At 42.1% G+C, this 17,612-nt stretch overlaps 1 protein-coding gene across 11 annotated transcripts in view; it reads right to left on the reverse strand.

The window, feature by feature from the left end:
- nav1 (neuron navigator 1) overlaps positions 1-17,612 on the reverse strand; it is a 513,650-nt gene that overhangs the window by 77,413 nt on the left and 418,625 nt on the right. For 9 of the 11 annotated variants that reach the window (XM_033042456.1, XM_033042451.1, XM_033042455.1 and 6 more), the window contains 2 exons: positions 13,645-13,769; positions 7,872-8,060 (listed from right to left, as the gene is read on the reverse strand). In XM_033042456.1, coding sequence (XP_032898347.1) covers positions 7,872-8,060; positions 13,645-13,769 — 314 coding nt within the window. The remainder of the gene's footprint in view (positions 1-7,871; positions 8,061-13,644; positions 13,770-17,612) is intronic. The other 2 variants (XM_033042458.1, XM_033042454.1) reach the window with 1 other exon arrangement.

Consider the following 17,612-nt stretch of genomic DNA (forward strand, 5'->3'; position numbering starts at 1 on the left):
CCCCTATTTCATGGGGTGAAATCATATTACAGAACTTAAAATTGATTCTGCAAAAGTTCCAGGTTTAACCACTGGTTTATGGTAGAATTGTTGGAACGTTTTTTCCCTTGACCATCCTGCTGTCTCCAGGATTTGGTCCATCGGTACGTCCAACTCCATACTGCTGATGTAGCTGCAGCCCTGGTGGAATGAGATTTGAATATGTTAGTATCCACTCCAGCTGTTATTAAAACCTGTTTCAGCCATCTGGAAATAGTTTGAACCGACACTTTTTTGTGGGGTTGCTTGTGGCTGATTAGTAGTGCCATCTCATAGCCTCTGATGTTTTTGGTGTTCTCCATATATAACAATAAATGTCTTATTATACAGAGACGATCACCTATAGGGTAAGCCCTAAATTATATTTTGAGGCCTGTTCTGTTTGACTAATTCGTGAACATGAAAAGTTATATTTCTTGTTGAAGAAGTCATATTGTCCAGCCTTAACTTATGTAAAGACTGTACCCTTTGTGCTGTGACCAAAGCCATCAGAATGACTGTTTTATGCGTCAGTTTTTGCAGGGACAGAGCTGTTGCTGGAGACAGTTCCTTAGCAACGTTAGGACAATACTCACATCCCATATTTGAGAGTACCTGGTTCTTGGGGGATTGATATTAAAAAATTCCCCTCATAAGTTTGGTTACCAGGGGGTGTCCCAACAGAATGACGCTCTGATCCTCGCCATAGATATGCTGAAAGGGCACTTCTGGCGCAGTTAATGGCACTGTAACTGAGCCCCTCATCATAATGGAGGCCTGCCAGGAATTCCTGAACAGACGTTTTGTTCGTCGTACAGTAGTGATGTTGTTCCTAGAACAATATTTCCCACTTCCTGATGTGGACCCGATATAGTTTCTTCGTGGACTGCCTGTGAGCCGCTGTATATGTTCATTGTTCGGTTCGTTAGTCCCAGGTCCGGAAATGGTTACTTAAGATTCTGCTGACGAACACATTTGTCCTATTATGGTAGGGATGATTTTCCCGCCCATTACGGGATGAACCAACAATCTGGTTATTTCGGAACGGAGAGCCATGTTTAGTTGTATTTTGCGTAATACCCGACTGATGAGGCAGAAAGGAGGGAATGCATAGAAAGAACAACCCCCCCCCCAATGCAGCGAGAAGGCATCCATCGCTGATGCCCCAGTCTGATTCCCAAGAAACACAGATAGGCAACTGGCGATTAAGCCGAGATGCAATAGATCAATCTCTGGTGTTTCATATCATGCTACAATGTCAGCAAACACTTTGCGGTCCAACATCCATTCGATGTTTGTCATGAATTTGCGTGACCTGGTGTCTGCCACTAAATTTGAGGTTACCTAGTAGGTAACTAGCTGATATTCAAATGTTTTTCTGAATACACCATTGCCAAATTGTGTTAGCCGGATTATCACGATACCGATTTGATTCCACCCATGTAGTTAGTATATGTCACCATGGTGGTGTTATCAATCTGTAGTCTAACATGCAGGTGATGCATTTCTGAACAGTATGATTTTAGTCCTAGAACGCACCCAACATTTCCAAGTAGTTTATGACATGTATCTGAAGCAATGATGCTTCTTGTGCATCCCATCTATATCCACAACTAGAGATGGGGTTAGTAACACGCCAACCATGAACACTGGCATCAGTTTGTAGCACCACTGAATGGTTGCTGACAATGATAGGGTTTGAACAATGCCCAATATTTCCCCTATCATTGTAATTCCGTGATTGCTTAGATTGGTAGCCTCATTGGCCTCTACACATGACCAGTATTGATTTTAAGTGCTTATACCTTTGTCCTTGTAATTATTGGTAATACAAAGGTCAAACAGTGTGGCTGGAAAGGCCACAGTATTGCCAATTACCCTTGCTACCAGTCGAATAGGTGGTTTACTGATGTCAATGAGGTTGTTGGCCTCAGTTAAGTCTGTACCTTCCTTTGATAAGTTACCCACATGTAGACTAAGTCAAAGGTGAACCCCAAGTAGTCCTTAGTGGTGGAAGGTGTTAGCTTAGAATTAATAACGTCTATAATCCTCCGCATAGGCACCGTATAGTAAGCATCTTTTAATGGATGCAATTCATAAAGTAGCCTATGGAATCAATTGTTTGGCAGTTACAAAGGTTTCCAATTTCGAATTAATTTACTGCACAATGTATTCAGGTTTGTCAGACCTGAATGATTGGTAACCACATCTTTTTGTTTTTCGTGAAGATATTGACACGAATTCCAAAGAGTTGTGTTGGGATTTCCCCATGATTCCCTAGCATCTAGCCTCTCCAGTTCAGCATGCGCTTCCAGTTTTTCTTATCGTGAAGGCACGAACATTCAGTTCGGCACATGCTGAACCGGGAAATTTTGTGCACAAATTCAATTGTATATCCCTGAACACTAGGTAGAAAATAAGTGTTAGTAGTTATTGCACTCCATGCCTCCCAAGAAAATGTAATCTACACACCAATTTGTGTTATTTACACCTCCTGTTTTTTGGAAGAGACCAGACCCCCCTACCTCCATGGTGACCAGTGGAAAGTTTGTTTTCTTCCTTGCAGTCGCCGTAGAGGTTGTGCCGTCGGTTTTTGGATTTGGGGTTGCACGTCTTCCACGAAGGCCGGTCTGGGCCAGGCCTAAAAGACCTCTGTCCTGTAGCCCGGCCTTTGAGCTTTCACCAGCTTCTGTGTGTCTTCCTGCTGGTGGGTGCGTGGAGGTGCTGTTGTCGTGTGTGGGAGATCCTGCCTGTTGCCGCCTTTATGAGCCCCAGGGTATTGGCCTCCTTATTGAGCTCTTTTACCTGTTTTGACAGGTTGCCCCCAAGTAGTAATATTGGTGGTTTAATCCCTCCAGGTCTGCACAGCTCTGCAAACTTAGGGTTTAAAGCTGGGCGGATGGCGTTCTCCTGAGACTATTAATCTCATACTCCGTATTGCAGAATAATGCCACAGCGTCTTAGCTAAACATCCTGCCTTCTGGCTCCCGTTCCAATGTGTTTTCAGATGTAACTGTTCACCGTGGGAAATTTTTGAGGGATACCCATTTTCCGGTGCCAAATATTTGGCAGTAGTGTCTATTACAGCCATGTTCCTGTAGTTGTTTTTAGATGTACAAACTTGGACTCCTTTTCCAGGAGGTTTCCTTGTTCTTGCAACCCCTGCACACTGATTTCTTCCTTCAGCAAAACCCCTCTTCAGAGCCAGCCCAGAATTGGCTCCCAGTACTCCCCTCTGTCGAGGGAGATGCACTGTGCAGCCCTGATAAGGTGCTGCCATGGGTGTATTATATACCTATTGTGCCTAGACTCCATCTCCCAGAGTCTGTCACAGTGGAGCATGTGCTCCATAAGCCGCTCCATTTGGCCCCAGTAACGCTGGTCCCCGCGGCATTTCTTTGCAGTTCGACTTGTCAGCCAAGTCGGGCACTGCTGATCCCACTAACGGTGATCTGGTGCCGTCAGCCGCTGCTGGCTGTCCGCAACTCCGTAGTTCTTCCCAGCCAGTGCAGCCCTTGTGGACTCCTGTCCATAGTTTCCCCCTGTGAAAACCAGCACGGGAAACAAAGCATGACCGCAGTAATTCCCTTACCTGTCGGTCTTGGTTTTAAAAAACTTGCTGCTGCAGGGGAATGCTCCCCCCGCTGGCCGTTTCAACTTGTCAGAGTCAACGGCTCTGATCTGTGTAGCCTTCCCGCCCGGCCGTGGTGTTGATCTGGCCGGCGCGGATGCTAAGTCGGGCACAGCTGATCCCATTCATGGTGATGCTGGTGCCTTCAGCTGCTGCTGGCTGCCCGCAACTCCGCGGTCCTCCCCAGCCAGCTTTAGACGCAGCCCTTGTGGACTCTATTTTTGTCCAGTTTCCCCCTGTAAAAAACAGCGCGGGAAACCAAAAATGACCGCAGAGTAATTCACTTACCTGTCGGTCGCGGTTTCAAATTTACCGCTGCGGGGGAACGTCGTTCCACCCCGTCTGTCGTTTCGCAATGCTTGAAGCGATATGACACGCATGCGTCCGGGCGGGTTCTTCACGTAGTCACTCACGTGACTCCGTAGTAAAATTCACGAATGTAATTGCAGTACTTGAAAGAAGATACTAAATCACGCTGATCCTCTCCTGTTCCTTTTCATTTATGGTTATTATTTAGAGCAAGAAGGTATTTCCCAAGTGCACTGTTCTAAATATATTGACCCTGATACTCGACAAGATTTGTCGTTGCAGCTGCTAAACCTTTGTGTTAACTGTCGTTACGGATACTTTAATAAAGTGGTTGGCTCATCCAGTGCTGGTGGGCTGCAGCAACCCGAAGGAAGAGATTACTAACTGGGCCAGTGTGATCAGTGTAGCATTAGTGGCTGCTTAATGGTGTACGAAGGAACTGGAGATATTAGACATAGACAGTAGACAATAGGTGCAGGAGTAGGCCATTCGGCCCTTCGAGCCAGCACCGCAATTCAATGTGATCATGGCTGATCATCCCCAATCAGAAACCCGTTCCTGCCTTCTCCCCATATCTCCTGACTCCGCTATCTTTAAGAGCCCTATCTAGCTCTCTCTTGAAAGTATCCAGAGAACCGGCCTCCACCGCCCTCTGAGGCAGAGAATTCCACAGACTCACAACTCTCTGTGTGAAAATGTGTTTCCTCATCTCCGTTCCAAATGGCTTGCCCCTTATTCTTAAACTGTGGCCCCTGGTTCTGGACTCCCCCAACATCGGGAACATGGATGCTGGTTTACACTGAAGATAGACACAAAATGCTGGAGTAACTCAGCGGGACAGGCAGCATCTCTGGAGAGAAGGAATGGGTGATGTTTCGAGTCGAGACCCTACCTCAGTCTGTGTCTATTTTGTGTCTACATTCTGTGTCTACCTTTCGCGGCTTAATGTTTGCAGTTTACTTGATGGGCTGAAGGGCCTATTTCTGTTCGGAATGATTCTGTTGTAGTTGCATTGACTATCTCTTAGTCTGCAGAAGTATATAACCTTTACAAATCCTTTTCCAAGGGAGCCAATATCCTGTTGGGGCTTTAAGTATTCTTTAAGGGATGGCACAGTGATGCAACGATAGAGTTGTCACCTTACAGCGGCAGGGACCTGGGTTCGATCCTGACTATGGCTGCAGTCTGTACGGTGTTTGTATGCTCTCCCTGTGACCTCGTGGGTTTTCCCCAGGTGCTCTGGTTTCCTCCCACACTCCTCCAAAGAAGCACAGGTTTGTAGGTTAATTGGCTTTGGGTAAAAATTGTAAATTGTCCCTAGTGGGTAAGAGAGTGCCAGTGTATGGAGTGGCCATCATCTTTGGAGTTTGTGAGGAAGCCGGTGCACCCAGAGAAAACCACGAGGTCACAGGGGGAACATGCAAACTGCATACAGACAGCACCCGTAGTTGGGATTGAACCCGGGTCTCTGGCTCTGTAAGGCAGCAACACTACCGCTGTACCATTGTGTCACGCTCTCGGTAGGAACACTTTGCAAGAGGCACAATCAGAAACTGCCTGATGAGACAAGGCAATCTGCAGGCAAAACATGGCATTACTTACTGGGGAGACGCAATTCACAGTATCAGGCAAAGTGGGCATTTGTATAAACAACATGGTATCCAGGTTATTTTAAACGCCACCGTTCTCCTCCTGAATATGCTATTCCTATTAAATTATGTTGTTTGCTCTTTGAAACAGCAGTTGATTGTGCAAACGATCGAGTGGAACACATGGTGAAAATGTTAATATTTCCACTGGGTTGAAAATATTGATTTATGAATGGTATAAAATGATTAATATTAGTCAGGAAGATTGGATATCAGATTTCACAGGTGATAATTAATGTTCACAATGTTCAGGGGCACTGCTTTGGGATATCCTAAGGTCGTGTAAGTCATTAAATACTTAGCCCGCTTCCTCTTTTCTTTTGTGAGGTTTGATTGAAAGTATTATGTAAAGTTAGACAGGCTTTACAAGTGCAAGGCTTTCATAGTAATGGCTTGGAATTTGCAATCTAAACCAAGGGTCTACTGTTTGCTGACCTTGAGTAAGATTTCTCACAAAGATTTAGCACACTGAGTGTGTTGTGTCTCCTATTACAATGTGAGTTCCACACCAGCAATATCCTTTGACACCATGTGACATCTGGGAATAGTGAAGACATAATGTATGCTGAACAGCCAGTCAGAATGGAGAATTTACAAAGTAAATTGAGAGTGAAAAATTGGGCACAAAATGCCAGGAGTAACTCAGAGGGCCAGGCGGCATCTCTGAAGGGAAGGAATAGGTGACGTTTCGGGTCGAGGTCCTTCTTCAGTCTATTCCTTTTCTCCAGAGATGCTGCCTGACCCGCTGACTTACTCCAGCATTTTGTGTCTCTCTTCAGCGTAAGCCAGTGTCTGCAGTTCCTTCCAACACATTGAAAAAATGGGATTATAAATAACTTTATGCTCATTTTATAGTCAGTGGGAAAACACATGGCATGGCATTCAACAGAAGTAGAAATGTTGTTCCTCAAAAGATTTTATCGGATCCTTTATCATGGGCTGGTGTTTCCGATACTTCACATAAAATTCTATTTTCGGGGACAGAGAGCTTATTCTGCAATATTTATGAAGTAGTGCACCATTACAAACTTGCTTATAACTAATTCAATAAATTGAAAGATACAGCATGGAAATAGGCCATGAAGCCCATCGGATATGCAACAGCCATCGAAAACCTATACACACTTGTTTTATGCCATCCCACTTTCACATCAGCTCCCTATCACCTTTTCCAGGTAGCTATTCTCATAGCAGTATTGACAGAGAAGATGTTACTCTTTTTTCGGGCACAAGCTTCCCAGAGGCTTTGGCCCGAGTCCGTCATACTTGCCCGGGGCGAGCTCCATCTCTCATGCTGTATATTTGATGCTTGCTTTTCCCGTAACGGGTTAGGGTTTTACGGGGTAGGGGTGCCAGCCCTAAGCCAAACCCTCCTCCTTCGTTCAGGCTTGGGACCGGCACTGGCTTGGGGTGTCCATAACCAGAGGTGGAAAAATCACTTTTGGGGTGGTTTATAGAGGCCAATGAACATACAAACCCACATCTTTGGGATGTGGGAGGAAACCAGAGCACCCGAAGAAAACCCACGTGGTCACAGAGAGGAGGTGCAAACTCCACATATACAGCATCCAAGGTGGGGTTTGAACCCAGGTCTGTGACCGTGCGGCAATGACTCTACCAATGGCTCTACCAACTGTGCCACCTTTAATGTTATAAATTGATTTTGCAACTAAAATCGTGCTTAAAATATTGAAATGCACATCAACTACTTTTGATTGCACTGTGCTTCAAAATCACTTCAATTTACCCTTGGTTACCACAGGCAGCAACATCTGGATTTACGCATTTAATTGCTCACTAGGGGAGGCCTGAAGTGGAAGACTACTTTAAAATGAACCAACAGTAAGTGCGAACAGCTTTGCGACCTTTACAACCACATAAGGCAGCACAATGCCGCTGCGGTAGAGTTGCTGCCTTACAGCACCAGAGACCCATGACTACAGATGCTCTCTCTATGGAGTTTGCACGTTCACCCCGTGACCGTGTGGGTTTTCTCCGGGTGCTCCGGTTTCCTCCCACTTTCCAATGAGGTGCGGGTTTGTAGGTTAATTGACTTCTGTAAATGGCCCCTAGCCTGTAGGATAGAACTAGCATACAGGTGATTGCTGGTCGGTGCAGACTGGTTGGGCTGAGGGGCATGCTTCCGTGCTGTGTGTCACTCTAAATATCCTGGGGTGATATTTATACAAGCTGCTGGATGATCCTACACCTTAGCAAGCACCTGAAAAATTATTTAATTAACACGTTGAAAAGTTTAATCTTACCGTCATCCACAGGATCCCTAAATGAACCTGAGCGAATCATCCCCTTTGGTCTTTCCGCCAAAGAAATTGTGCTTCCCATCTGTAAACTTCCATACAAATCGAAGGCGGATTCATGGGTGGGAATGCTGTTGGAACGCATTATCTTCGGGGTGGGGCTGTTGAGCTGTGATACCACTGTGGGGCTTGCTGCTAATAAAGTAAAACAGTGCTTACAATATTGAAGAGGACATCAATTATTGTTACACACAAGTTCAGCTAAGCTGCAAATTGCAAAATGAAAACAGATACAAGTCCATATGTGGAATCATACGTGTTAGAAGATGTACAGAGATGAAAAAAAAGATTCATTTTGTTTTGGCTTGGACAGCATTGCTCATTGACCTGAATCACATCCAGGTAAATGGAGCAGATATTTAACAATTTATGTCTTTATATTATTTTCATTGATGTAATTATGCTTCAAACATTGAGTGTCACTGTTGTTGTCAAGGAACTTGCTTTAATATCTATTTGAGGGGTGTTGATTTGTTCTGAACCTTATCGTTCCCCTCCCCCTTTGACTCTCAGTCTGAAGAAAGGGTTTCGACCCAAAACGTCACCTAATCCTTTCCTTCAGAGATGCTGCCTGACCTGCTAAGTCACTCCAGCATTTTGTGACCATCAACATTTTATCAATTTTTATCAATGCGGTCTGTGAGTAATACAAATCTTTAACAATAGCTGTTTCTAGAAGTAAAGTTGAAGTAAAATGCACCGAATTAAAATGGCAAAAATGTCATTCTCAAAAGTGGATTTTTAACCATATTACGGCAGTTCTTAACTTATTCACCTCCGAAGTATAACCATGACATTACCATCACTTTGAATAGTGCTCAAAGCATTTTGATAATGAAGGAAGTGATCACTGCATTTTTTAAAACAAAATCTTGCTAACTTCAACACCAGTTTATGGGTTAAACTAATAGTATGAACTGATACTTTTAGCACAAGTTTCACTGATTAATAATGAAAACAGATGCACTCTTGAGAAATAAATTTAAAAAAAATTCATGCTCAAAGGTCAAATAAATAAGTTACTGGAACTGTTCATCAAGTAGTCCAAAGTTTAAGATAATTGTCACAGCAATTAAATACAATTTTACTTGTTCTTTGAATACTTTTCCTTGAATATTTTTGATTATGTTTGCAAAGACCACATAATTCCACTAGAAGGATTGGGACTAATAAACAGGTGTTGAATATAACTTAGACTTGATCTAGCATATTTCACAGTGGGGGGCTGTTAATTAGCGATCACTCTGAGAAGCTCACCACTCTTGTATAATTGCCACTTGTTTACTGTGCCATCCACCAGAAAGAGCCCTTTGTCATACATCATGGTCACTAATAAGTCTAAATTAACTGTCAATTCCAGAAACACCTCATTAAGGCGCCAGTTAAACATATTTTAGGTTTAAAACAAAGTCAGATTCTGAATTCATAAATATTATATCTGGATGATTGACTCCATAGAAGTTTGCTTTTAAATTGTCGAAGGTTCTCGGAAATTCTGGGTGGTACATAGGCTAGTCATTATTAAGTTTGCACACTGTAGTTCACACACTGAAATGTTGTGTCAAGGATGGGTTTTAACCACGATTTTGCCATCGGTGTTTGGCTCATCTCATCAGGCCAACCTCCTGTGTAAAAGTGAGGACTTCTTCAATGGAGTGGCAAAGGATCTTCTGGACACCGGGTAGACATCTCATCACAGCGGAGATGGGAGGAAATAGGGAGTTGGGAAATAGGTTGTACGGGAAAGGAGTGCATAAAATAAGTCCCATCCACAGAATTACTGATGAGTAAAACAAACTGCTGGAGAAATTCAGGCTGCATCTGGGGAGGGAAATAGACAGATGACATTTTGGATTGGTAGTAATTTGACAGAATCACTAAGACTCCCCTTAGGCTTAGCCTGCTGTTAAACCGTCAAAACAGGAAGTGTATTTCTGAAATTCAGAATAATTAAAAAAATGTTGAAAACTATGAACATTATTCAAACTATTTAAAAATAATTACTACCTACAGAAGTTTTAAAACAAGAAAGTCACGAAATATTTAAATATGTGCAAAAAACACAGTTATGAATGAACAAAAATAAGGGTTTGTCTTGTACTCTGAGTTAGGTTTAGTTTAGTTTATTATTGTCACGTGTCCGATAAAGTCCGATTAAAGATAGTTCAATGGACTCCAATGAGGTAGATGGGAAGTCAGGGCCACATGCCAACTGATGAGGGAACCGTTCAGTCGCTTGATGATAGTTCGGAAGAAACTGTTCCTGAATCTGAATATTGTCAATAATTACTGAATATTTCATTTCTCTCCATACAATTGAATGGATGTTCAATTAGTGTACAGATTGTCTAGGTAATTAGTTGATTGGCAAATTGTAGGAAACAATAATTCACATGGATATATGTTGTTCATAAATTATATGGATGACAATACACAATAGGTGTAGGTGTAGGCCATTCGGCCCTTCAAGCCAGCACTGCCATTCATTATGATCATGGCTGATCATCCACATTCAGTACCCTGTTCCTGCCTTCTCACCATATCCCCTGATTCCGCTATCGTTAAGAGCTCTATCTAATTCTCTCTTGAAAACATCCAGAGAATTAGCCTCCACTGCTTTCTGAGGCAGAGAATTTCACAGATTCACAACTCTCTGGGTGAAAAAGTTTTTCCTCATCTCCGTTCTAAATGGCCTACCCCTTATTCTTAAACTGTAGCCCCTGGTTCTGGACTCCCCCAACTTCGGGAACATGTTTCCTGCCTCTAGTGTGTCCAATCCCTTAATAATCTTATATGTTTCAATAAGATTCCCTCTCATCCTTCTAAATTACAGTATACAATCAACATAACAGTTCAAAAAGAGGCATCATTCAAATTGTAAGAAAGAAAATGTGGTAACAAACTTTACTCCCCTATGGTAGTGAATTCCAGTTTAGTTTAGAGATGCAGCGTGGAAACAGGCTCTTTGGCCCACCGAGTCTGCATCGACCTGCAATCACCCACACACTAGTTCCATGCTATACACTAGGGACAATTGCTAGAAGCCAATTAACCTACAAACCGGCATGTCTTTGCGATGTGGGAGAAAACTGGAGCACCCGGAGAAAACCCATGCAGTCGCAGAGAGAATGTACAAACTCTGTGCAGACAGCACCTGTAGTTAGGATCAAACCCAGGTCTCTGGCTCTGTATGGCAGCAACTCTACCGCTGCATCATTGTGCCAACCCTTACTACCTGTTCTAACCTGCACCGAATAATTCTAACCTCACTCTGGGTTAAGTTCTCCGGAATTCATTCCTGTCTTACATTACCTGCCCATGTGTTCAGATATACCAGAAGGAAATCTGTAAACCCTTTCATCATCTTAAACACCTCTCGATTTGCTCATTCAGTCTTAATTTCTACTTTTGCCAGCATTTCCTGACAAATATTATTTCACATTCCTGGTATCTTTCCAGTTATAACATTTTTTTTTGCACTTTTCCTTTTTGATGAAACACTGAAGTGCAGTTCAAATACATTTCATTTCATTAAAGGCTTTGTGTGCATTGTTGCAATGGTCTTTGGCAATTAATGACACCTCTCCATCCTCCAATTTGGTATTGATATTATAATTATATTTCCATTTCTCATGCCTATTTCATTTATGCATATGCTGCACAACAGCCGTTAGCCTACCAGATTCCAGCTCCCCACCATTTATCAAATGATTTTGTTCTCTCCTCACATGGAGGTCATCAGGCATTACAACAATCGTCAATTGTCAAAAGCATCTGTGAAGACCACAGTTGTAAGTCTCCACAGATGCTGGTTGACCCACTGAATTCCTCCAGCTTTCTGTTCAAAATCTAACCACGGCTTGACAAACAGTGACAAATGTATTTGACTTGAAATTGCTCTCCATTTTACACTCTATGGGAAATGAAACAAGATAAATGAATGAAACATATTTTGTATGCGGCAGGCATATGATGCTCATACATATGGATTTAATCTGTAAGGTTTACAAAAAAGTGTAACTTAGTTATTTTGTGTATTGCTTTGGATACACAGACCGTAGCCCATTTATTTTAAGCCATTTAAAACATTGAAGTGTGTGTATACAAAAGGCAGCAGGGTTAGGATCAGCATTTATATATAAACGTCATTAATCAAAATTCTTACTTGAATTTTCGACATTCCTCAAATGGCAAAGGTATCTTGGTTACAGTATGAAGCTTTTTTTAAACAATTTGTAAACTAATTTTAAAGTATTCAACGAGACAGCACATATTTGAAGATATGAAGATTGGGCAGTACAGCACAGAAACAGGCCCCTTGACCCATATTGACAGTGTTGGACATCACGTCAGGTTAAAATAATCTCCTCTGCCTGCACATGATCCGTATCCCTCCATTCCCTGCATATTCCCTGGATATATCCATGTGCCTATTTTAAAGCCTTAAATGCCACCACCATATCTACTTCTACCACTGCCCAGGCACCACATTCCAGATACCCCCCACTCTCTCTGTAAAATTACTTGCCTGCACATCCCCTTTAAACTTTCCCCCTCTGACCTTAAAAATATGCCCTCTGTTCTATGACATTACCACCTTGGAAAAAGAGGTTCTGACTGTCTCTCCTATCTATGCCTCCCCTCAGCCTCCGACATTCCAGAGAATACAATCCAAGTTTGTCCAATCTCTCCCTGTGGCTGAAACCCTCTAATCCAGGCAGCATTCTGGTAAACTTTTCCTGCACCACCTCCAGATCTTCCCTATAATGAGATGACCGGAACTGCACACAATGCACCCAAACAAAGTTTCATAAAGCTGCAACTTAACTTGTTGAGTTGCCTCGACCATTAAAGGCAACCATAATATACACCTTATTTACTATTTCAACCACTTATCTTGCCAATTTCAAGAAACAATGGACTTGGACCCCAAGATTCCTCTATACATCAGTGCTGTTATGGTCTAACCATTAACTGATACTTTCCCATATACGCCAAAGTGAAACCTCACGTGCTCAGATTAAACTCCGTGCCATTTATCCACCCTTATCCATTATTGATCCTACTCTATCCTTTGATGGGCTTCTTCACTGTCTGCATGCCCTCCAAATTTAGTGTTGTCTGCAACAGTACGAACCAGCCCATCTGCATTTACATCCATGCCCAACACCATTTCAACCAGAATATCATCCTTCCACCTTAGTCTTCCATGGATAGCCCAATTCTGAATCCAAACTACCAAGTCATCATGGATCCCATGCATCATAATCTGCTGGATCAGTCTACCATGAGGGGCTTTATCAAAAATCCATGTAGACAACATCCACTGCCCAACCCTCTTACCCTCATTGATCACCTTTGTCACTTCATGAACAAACCCAGACAAACCCATGTAGACTGTTCTAATTATCCCATTATCTTCCAAATATAGTAGGAAATATCAAGCTGAAGAATCCTCTCTGATAGTTTCCGTGTCATTGGTGTGAGGCTCACCGGCTGCTAATGTTCAGGATCATCTCTATTTCTCTTCTGAAACAATGAACAACACTTTCCAATCCTCGACGTCCTTGCCTGTGTGCGCGCTTTACTTATAATACTCACTAGCTGATTGGCAAAACGTTTTCCTCCATAAAATTAGATATTAGATAAAAGACAAATGGAAAACCACAAGACTATAGGTTTTGTTTACACCTTAATTGAAAATGAAATGTGTACTTACCTAAATTTGACAATGGGACAGCAGAGGGAGAAGAAATTAATTGGGTATCGGAGTCCATGGATCCACCGATAGGACGTGTGTGGAGCCATTCCTTGGTGTCTTCAGGCTGTAAACTTGTTCCGTATCTGTAAATGAAGTGAAGCCAGACACACATAAATTATCATTCACGTTGCTAATGTGGGAACCAGGCTAATAATGTGGAGTAAAAGCACTAATTAATGTTTTAAGTTGCGGATAGTTTCATGCTGCTTGGTGGCATAAGCTTTTTAATTCATTTTCAAGGAAATGTTAAATGCAGCAGAAGTTTGGCATTAACAAATAGAGAAAATTGAGTTCTTAACTATGTTAGCAGGATGAAATAGAGACGCATTTCTACAAAGGTCATGCTTTAGTTGCTTGTCAGCTGTTCTGCCCAGGGTTCTGAACACCACTTCCATCAGAATGACTGATTTTGTAACTGAACAGAATGAGTGTAACTAAACCAGAGAGGTGGCAAATAATCACTCTATTCCTTACCTTTTGAACTAAGAACATAATTAGAACAGCTTTCTTAATCAAAGATAGTAAGCCTGCTTAAAAGTAGCCACATAGAACAAACACTCAATTTCCCTTTGACACGATTATTTGCTGCTTAAATTCATTCCGAGCTAAAGTTTCCCCACCATAATTCTGATGTAAACCTATTCTGTGTATTTGTTTTGTGCTTGGGGCAAATTTACCTGTATGTGGTAAACTCAAGATTAAATACTAGTCTTCAAGTGAAATTGAATACTTCTGAGTACAATGACCAATTCAAATCCTTGGGTACTATTGGTTTAAAGCCACTATGATTTGACATACATAAAATAATGCAAAGAACATTATTTATTTAGTATTGATTAGTAAGGGTGTCAAAGGTTACGGGGAGAAGGCAGGCGAATGTGAGGGAAAATAGATCAGCCATGATTTAATGGTGAGCAGACTTGACGGGCCGAATGGTCAAATTCTACTCTCTCTTATTGTTTGATATAAACTGTTGAAAGCACAGAACTGGTTGAAAGCCATCACCCTTGAGACCTGATCAGTGCGTGACCATGGAAAATGCTCTGCAATCATCTTCCTCTGAGCAAGAGAACTGGTCTTTTTATGTATAAATACACTCCCCAAATTATGTAAGTGTTCTGAGAATCATCCATCTCAGTTTTCATTAATTGGAAGTAGTGTCGACTGGGATCACTGTCAGCTGAAATGGCAAAAACTGCACTGATAGGTTAACTATTTAGAATTTAGAGATACAGCATGGAAACAGGCTCTTCAGCCCGCCCAGTCCACGCCAAACATTGATCTCATTCACACTAGTTCTATGTTATTCTACTCTCCCATCCACTCTCTACGCACTAGGGCCAATTCCCAGAGGCCAATTAACCTATAAACTTGCACATCCATGCCGACTATCAATCTCCCGTTCACACTAGATCTGTAATCCCACTTTTGCATCAACCCCTTACACACTAGGGGCAATTTGCAGAGGCAAATCAACTTACAAACACGCAAATCCTTGGGATGTGGGAGGAAGCCGGAGCACCCGGAGTAAACCCACGTGCAAAGGGAGATAGCACACAAGATCAGGATCAAACCCACATCTCCGGTGCCATGAAGCATCAGTTCTACCAGCTGCGTCACTGCGCCGCGTTGATTATCCACAGATTCGTACAGATAGATACAGTTTAGATTTTAATTGCAATTAGCTGGCAGTACAGATCGGTATTACAGGATCAAAACATGCTGGACGACAGGAGTTGCTGGACCAGGGAACGTTAGACCACAAAGTTTCAACCTGTAACAGTGAAATATAGACCAAGAAATGTGTGAAATGTGCATTAGCACCATGCTCATTCCTGGTTTGTAGCTTCAAGCAGTCACAGGTCAAGTGCTTCATCAAGAAGCTACATGCACAACATTACACCCATTAGTGGCTTTGAGAGATTTGAAGACCTGACTTAATTTGCATAGTGTGTTCGGTCACAGATTTTTCATCCAGCATCATTTATATTATTTAAATAAGGTTACAAAAACTGACATGGATCACATCTTCCAAATGTGAATTTAAGGTAATTTTATAATGGGCTTGCTCAACTGTTCATTCTTTCATAGTCAGAATTCATTGACACAGAAGGCCATGGAGGCCAGGTCAACGGATTTTTTGTAAGATGGAGCTTGACAGATTCTTCATGTGTACGGGTGTCATTGGCTATGGGGAGAGGGCAGGATAACAGGGTTGAGAGGGAAGGATAATTCAGCCCTGATTGAATGGAGGAGTAGACATGATGGGCCAAATGGCCTAATTCTGCTCCTATAACTTATGAACATGAAATTAAGGTGGACATTTTTTTTTAAATTGCCATTCGAGAGGAAACATGAGAAGTAGCAACATAATTCAATGGAAAGGTTCTGTGAAATGAACAGAACATTTGATATCATTCTATAAAATTAAGTACAGAGTGACAACGTTAGGGAAAAAAAGGAATTGTGAGATAAAAATAGGGTTGAAGGAAATAAAAAGCAAAAAATAAATTTTCTCAATCTCAAAGAGACAGTTTTTCCCACGTTCTTCAACCAATGATATCAAAGTTGCAGAAACCACATGGCAACCCATGTATACCAGTGATAAAACAAGGAAGGAGCGCTTGAGATATTACAACTATTTGGAGTGCGATGGAGATCCTAACTTAAATCGAGTTGCTTTGAATTATGAAGTTTTATGAATGGGGAGAGACCATTTCCCTTTTGTTTTAATTTCGAGGATGTAGATTAGGAGAAGCTTATTGATTTTGAGCTATTGGAGCGGAGATTGTTGCTCTTGGGAATAACTGATGTTTGGAAAATTTTACCTTTTGAAGAAAAATAAAGAAGATACAAGGCCATGCGGGAGGAAAAGCTTTGGTTCAGAACCGAGTTGATCTGACTATAAAAATCCAGCACAGACATGCTAAGTTATCTGACCTCCTCCTGGAAATCTCAATGGTCATGAGCTTCTTAAACTGACATTAAAAGCTTAATTTATAAATATCCAAACTGTTCTTGATTCCATTGCACATCAAACTGGTAATAAATCTTTGCAACATTCTCCTGAGACAAATCTAATGCTATTTAATTTAAAATAATCACTCATGTCAGGTTCAAAATACATCGGTCTAAAATTCCACACCCACACAGCAGAACTTTTAAGTTTATACTATGCATGTGAATGTTATCAAAGTCCAGCTAAATGCGATTAGTCACTTTGTGCATGCAGCTTGTGCATTCAGAAATGCGATTCTGTCTCTCCACATGCAAAAAGACCACCCGAGGAAGGCAGGACAAAGCGCATGCACAATCGCCTCAACTCGCAAGTAATGCATGACTTGCAGCAGTTGCATGATCTTAAACCATGCGTACACAGTTCATAACCAACACTGTCCCTGCTTGCTGTAGCTGGGCTTAAACGGAGGGGAACGTATCCTATGAATGCATAGTCCCCAGCAGGACTAAAGCCAGGAAGTCCAATTAATTGATCTACTTTGCAGCTGGATCTATTTTGCAGTTTTATCTTCCCCCAAATTGTGATTCTCTTACCGCTTTTCTAGAATCAGACCCCAGCCACAATAAGTCTCCACACCTTCCTGATGTTCTGTTTCTCAGAATACTCCCCATTTCTCCACTGACTTTCTGCTGATCTCCCTACACTAGTTCCACCTGCCTGAATTTAACCGATATGCCTCTAAACCTATCCTATCCATGCACCTGTCTAAATGTGTCTTAAACATTGCAATAGTACCTGCCTCAACTATCTTCTCCAGCAGCTCGTTCCATATACCCACCATCCATTATGTAAAAAAGTTGCCCCTCAGGTTCCTATTAAATCTTGCCCCGCACCTTAAACCTATGTCCTCTGGTTCTCGATTCCCCTACTCTGGGCAAGAGACTCTGTACATTTACCCAATCTATTC

This window comes from Amblyraja radiata, chromosome 24, assembly GCF_010909765.2.
Source record: "Amblyraja radiata isolate CabotCenter1 chromosome 24, sAmbRad1.1.pri, whole genome shotgun sequence".
NCBI classification, from domain to species: Eukaryota; Metazoa; Chordata; class Chondrichthyes; order Rajiformes; family Rajidae; genus Amblyraja; species Amblyraja radiata.